The following is a 6,000-nucleotide window of genomic DNA, read 5'->3' as shown; positions in this document are numbered from 1 at the left end:
AGCAAGTGTGATATTTCTTAATGTTGAACAGAGAAAACCATTTGGCTGCCTCTGTCTCTTGGTGTTCTGAAATTTTTATTCATTGCTTATTTAAAACAAAACTAAAACCTAAAATGACAACTTCTGTGGAGGTCAATTTGGTAGTGTCAAACAAAATCATAAATGCGCATGTTTTGGGGGTGGAAGTTCTTTTTATAAATGCTTATCGAGGTATTAGGGCTTCCCTTGTGACTCAGTGGTAAAGAACCTATCTGCCAATGCAGGAGACACAGTTTAGATCCCTGGTCCAGGAAGATCCCCTGAAGAAGGAAATGGCAACTTATTCCAGTATTCTTGCCTGGGAAATCCCTAGGACAAAGGAGCCTGGCAGGCTACAGTCCATGGGGTTGGAAAAGAGTCAGGCAGGACTTAGGGGCTCTTAACAACAATCAAGGTACAGCAATGCATAAAGAAAAGGGAACAGACTAGGCTGATTTAAATATTGTTCGTTTTTTTTTTGTTTTTTTTTTTTTTTTATTATTTTTTTTTTTTGTTCGTTTTTGTTTTCATTTATATTGGGTAAACAATCATCTGAAAGCTTTTTTTTTTTTTTTTTCTGTTGTAAAAGTAATACATATCTAGTGCAAAAATAAAAATTAGAAAAATTGATAAAAGTACAAAGAAACTACACAACCACCATAATATTGCCATCCAGAAACTAACCATTAATATTTTGTTGTAGTTTCTTTTGGACTTTTTCCAATGCAAATATACGAATATACACATATCCTTTTTTTAAACAAAGATGGAATTGTATGATACATAAGTCTTTGTACTTTCTTAAGAAGTTACAATGCATTATGCACAACTTTCCATGTAATTAAAACAGCAGGTCATAATTTTTAAAAATGTTTATTTATGTGGCTGTACCAAGTCTTAGTTATGGCATACAGGATCTTTAGTCGTGGCATGTGGAATCTATATCCCTAACAAAGGATCGAACCTGGGCCCCCTGCTTTGAGGACACAGTCTTAGCCATTGGACCACCAGGGAAGTCCTGCATTGTAATTCTACTGTATTGCAGTCTTCTCAAGGATCCTCTGAGGGCCATTCAAGTTGTTCTTTGCTTTTTGACATTATAAATAATGCTGTGGTAGGTAAATATCACGGTGCATACATTTCTAAAAACTCTTAAAAGGTCAAATTTTAAGTGCTGAGTATTTAATAACCTCTGTATCTTAGGTGTGAATGGAAAGGAATTTCAGATATTCCCTCCAAACTTGCTTTAGCCATAGCTTTCTCTAAGTTAAGTACAGCTTGATCTTGCCATTAGCTGAAGCAAACGAGCAACCAGACACTGGGGTAATCTTTTTCGACTCCTCTCTTTCCCTCATGCCTAAATCCAATTAATGAGCAAATTCAGTTGGCTCTTTTCTTCCAAACATGTCTAGTATTTGACCATGTCTCATTACCTCCACGACTCTCATTCTGGTCTGTGTCACTTCATCTGTTGCCTGGATAATCCTGGTGCCCTCCTAGGTATAATTGCCAGATTTACCAAAAAATACAGGAGACCCAGTTAAAACTGAGTTTCATTTAAAAAAAAAAAAACAACACATAAGTTTGTCCCCAATATTGCATTCTCAAGGCAGCAGCGAAAGGGATTCTTTCCAAAAGTCCGAATAGGTCACTCCTCTGTTCAAACCCTGTGATGTCTTTTCATCTCACTTATAATAAAAAGCAAAAAAACCTTTGAGGCCTTGCAGGATCTGCTTCTAGCAGCATTTTCCTCTTTGATCTCACTGGCCCGCTGTCCCCCCCCCCCCCCCCCCCCCGCCTTCTGCTTACATCTCTCTTCTCCCAGATATACGTAACCTCCTTTAAATCTCTGCTTAAATTTCATGAAACTCTCTCTAATCGCTATTTAAAATCTCAGCTTCCGTTCACCTTCCCTACTTCACATTTCTGTGTTACTTACTACCTTGTAACAAACATATCATGTATTTATTTAGTCTTCCTTTCACCAGAATTTAAGTTCCACGAGGGCATTTTTGCTTTTTGTTAACACCTGCATTCCGACTGCTTAGAATACTGCCTGGCACGTAATAGGTGCTCAATAAATATTTAATACACCTCGAGTTAAGGAAACGCAGACGTCCAAATCAATAAATAGTATTTCTGTTTTGCTGGGGCTCCGCTCACATTCTGATCATTCAGCATGCTATTATCAAAGTAGTCGTGTAACTGCTTTATTTTCAGATAAGTTATTGTCTTCGGGAATAGTAGCCAACATTTACATATAAGGCATAATAATATCTTAGAACCTTAGGTATTAAAAATTAGAGTTAATTTACAGATTAGGAGATTTAAGACCAGGCGGGGCGAATCTTTTGCTCAAGATCGCGGGAACCGGTGGCGCTGGGTTACAGAACCTGCTTTTAACTATAATACTCTACCCGCTCGCTTCTAACTGTCTCTTAAACTCGTCTGGGTCATCAGTAAGAGTCCTTAAGAAGCAAAGTCAAAACCTGCCAAAGTCAAGTGCATTCTCCTGCCCCAGTCAAGGACTCCGCATTTTCCATTTGAATCCCGCGTGGCGGGAAGCGGAGAGCGGGTGTCGGGAGGGGCGGGGAGGGGCCACCAGGCCCCGCCAGCCAATCAGAAAGGCCGAGATCCTCCCTTTCCCTCCCCGCCCCCCCGCCGGCGTCCACGCGCCAAAATTCCAAACAGAATGTCGCTTCGCTACCCGCAGTGTCCCTCCGCTGAGCTCAGCGAGCCGAAATTATCTAAGAAAAAGGAGTGAACAGTCTCTTGTCACCATCGCCTCGGGTCCCTGATACCGTCGATGTGGGTCCTGCTCAAATTCGGCCCAAAGCCCTCCGCGCTACGGAAAGGAAAGTTTCGAGCCGGCTGTGGCAGGGGTGGCAGCGTGGGCGGGACTGGTGGCGGAGGGATTCCGGGCGCGCGCGCTGCGGCCGGCGGCGCGGCGCGAGTGGCGCCAGAATTCGGAGCGCGGAAGCGCGTGAGCGGCCGTTGCCCGAGGTCTGGTCCGTCTCCCGCCGCGGACGGCTGGGCGAGAAGGGAGAGAAGATGGTGGTCCTTCGCAGCAGCCTAGAACTGCAGAGCCACCCCTCCGCCTCGGCCACGGACTCTCTGGACCTGTCCAGCGAATTCCTCAGTTTGGAGCAGATCGGCCGGAGGCGGCTCCGCTCGGCCGGCTCCGCTGAGCAGTCTGCCGTCACCGCGGCCGCCGCGGGCGTGAGTACGGGCCTGGGGCGGACCCCTGGGGCCGGGCCTGGGGGACTGCCCGCTGCCTGCTGCCCGGCAGGGCCTTGGGAGATGGGGGTGGGCGGTGGGACCCGAGTGACAGTTGGCTGAGGGTGGGGCAGAGGAGGGGGGGTAGGTTGGGAGAAGTATTTGTCAAGGACACGTAAAATGGAAGGCTTCTCAGGATCGGAGCCCGAAGGGGTGTGTGGGTCGGGTGGAGAGAAGGGCTGACTGTTGGGAGGGTGTATTAACCTGATTTGACTCAAGAGGAAACCGGAGGTCTCAGCAGCCGAAGTGCAGATCGGGGCCCCACCTTGGTTAGCGGCTTGCCCCGCCCCCCACCTCGCACACCTCGGGGACCGATGGCCCAGGCTGCCGCCCTAGGTTCGCAGCGATCGCGAGCCACGAGCGTTTACCGAGCGCTTACTTGTGTGCATAATGAGTGTCTTAGGAGCTGCGAGGGGATAGAAAGATTGTGACTCAGGTTCCCTGACCTGCGTTTATGATCCAGAGAAGTTCGTTACTCCGAACGCCGTGAATAACACCAGGTTGCATAACGTGGAGGGATGGAGAGCGACGTTTCTTTTATGTCTTCTTCACTTGAGCCTCATAACAGCACCATGAGAATGGATAGTTACGTATCTTACCGATGGAAAAAACGGACTCGAGAAGTGGTAGATCGAAAGTTGAAACTTGGATCTTCCGCTTCCACAACCCGTTCCCTTTCCCTTATTTTTATGTTAAAACAGCTATAAACAAGGTCTGTAGGTTTCCATGGAGCTGGAGCAGTATAGTCTTGAAAGAAGTTCTCCTAGGTCTGATGTACAGATGGGATGTTTGATTGGTAGATTTAATTAAGTCCGACGGAGAGAGTCCCTCCACCTTCCCTCCTCCACCCCCAGCTGCTGAAAGAGACACAGATGGAGGATACCGCGTTCACAAAATGTTACAGTAATTGAGGAAGCAACAGTACATAGCAAAGTTAAGGCAGCAGGAAGTAATCTAGTTCTGCTGAAGCGAAGGGTAGTCATGGGGGTAGGAAAAACAGGACGGGAGATAGGGTTAGAACTGGTAAGTCAGACTGAAGCTGAGGCGAGGTGTGGACGGTGGGAGAGAGTGAAAAACACAGGTAAGGGAGAGATCGATATATGAAATTGTCAGAATCTCTTGTAGAGGCCTCATCAGAGTTATTTCTTAACCGAGGGGAATGAAAGAGCCCATTAAGTCTCTGACATTGTGATTCTGAATTGAAAAATCAAACAATTTCCTGACCTTCAGGATCTGTTTCCCAGTCACAGGCTGACGTTGTTAGAGATCTAGGGATGCTGGACACTTCTTCAATGAACTTGGTCACTTGACTTACTAACCTTTGTTCAGAAGAACTAATTAATTTCAGTAAATATTGTTTATTATCTTCAGGACAGTGCCAGTTCCTGTGACCATAATGATGTATTGAGTAGTGGTTAAGTAATTTAGGCGCTTAAAACAACTGTTAATTCTTCCTGTGATAAACCATAATGGAAAATAATATGAAGAAGAATGTGTATGTTTATGTATAACTGAGTCACTTTGCAGCAGTAATTAACACAACGTTGTAAATCAACTATACTTCAGCAGTTAAGAAGTTAATTTTTTTTAAATGTTCTTTGTTTACCCATCAGCTTACCATCAGCTTACCAATATCAGCAGGTTTCTGTACTTTTTGAAAGGGAGTGAAACCCACCACATGGATAATGAGAATTAAATGTGATCATGCATGTAAGATCATGCATGTAAGGTGATTCCCTGGACACTCGGCTGATACATAGGGCTCAGTTATTGTCAGCTGTTAACATCTCAGTCAGCTTTAATGGGCACTTTTTTTTCCTTTGAAGTTTCTCAGGCTGAAAACCTTAGAGTCATCCTTTACTCTTCTCTCAGTTCATACTAGCAAATTCTGTTGGCTTCACTTTCAGAATATATTCAGAATCTGACGACTTCTCAGCTGCTCTGGTGTTGCCTTGCTGATTCAAACTATTATCTCTTGCCTGGATTATTAAAATAGATTTTTTTTTTTTTTTTTTTGGTCACATTGGGTGGCTTGTGGCATCTTAGAACCAGGGATTGAAACTAGGCCCTGGCACAGAGTCCTAACCACTGCACCACCAGTGAATTCCCGTGGGTTATTAACATAGATTCTTGACTAGCCTCCCTATTTGCCATCCTTACATATAATGCCCTCCTCCCTTGAAAGTCTGAGTTCTCAGTATAGCTTACAGAGGGATCTTTTTAAAAGTCGTAACAGTTTATCACTCTGCTCAAAAATCCCTATCTAAATAGAATAAAGTTGAGAAGCAGCCCTGTATACATCCTTGCCCCCTTCCCTTTATGATGACATCCTCTTCCATTCTTCCTTTTGAAAAACCCAGTCTATTCCAGCCACTTTGGCCTAGCTGCTCATTGAATCCCAGAGCCTTTGCACTTGCTCTACCTTGGGTTGGGAATACTCTTTCCCTGGATATCTGTATCAGATGTTCCTTTACCTTTTACATTTTTTAAAATTAAAAGCAACAACAACAACTCAGAATTCAGTGCTTAACGTGTTCCAAGAATCTTGCAAATATTAACTCACTCCTCATAGCTTTATAAGATAGGCATCCTTGTTTAACAGGGAAGAGGACTAAGAGGACTGTGGCACAGACTTTAAATAACTTGCTCAGTTCACCTTTGTATGAAGAAGTAGAGCTGCGAGTCCCACGTAGAACCTGCATGAAG

General features: G+C 44.5%; 1 protein-coding gene across 1 annotated transcript in view; it reads left to right on the top strand.

The window, feature by feature from the left end:
• The first annotated feature begins 2,942 nt into the window (after nt 1-2,942).
• Nucleotides 2,943-6,000, top strand: part of ATAD2 (ATPase family AAA domain containing 2) — a 64,471-nt gene continuing 61,413 nt past the window's right edge. Inside the window, exon 1 of the mRNA XM_065902639.1 lies at nt 2,943-3,237. Coding sequence (XP_065758711.1) covers nt 3,070-3,237 — 168 coding nt within the window. The 5' untranslated portion in view covers nt 2,943-3,069. The remainder of the gene's footprint in view (nt 3,238-6,000) is intronic.

This window comes from Muntiacus reevesi, chromosome 12 (genome assembly GCF_963930625.1).
Source record: "Muntiacus reevesi chromosome 12, mMunRee1.1, whole genome shotgun sequence".
Lineage (NCBI taxonomy): Eukaryota > Metazoa > Chordata > Mammalia > Artiodactyla > Cervidae > Muntiacus > Muntiacus reevesi.
Note: the sequence above shows the minus strand (reverse complement) of the source record. Positions and strands in the feature narration are given on the sequence as shown.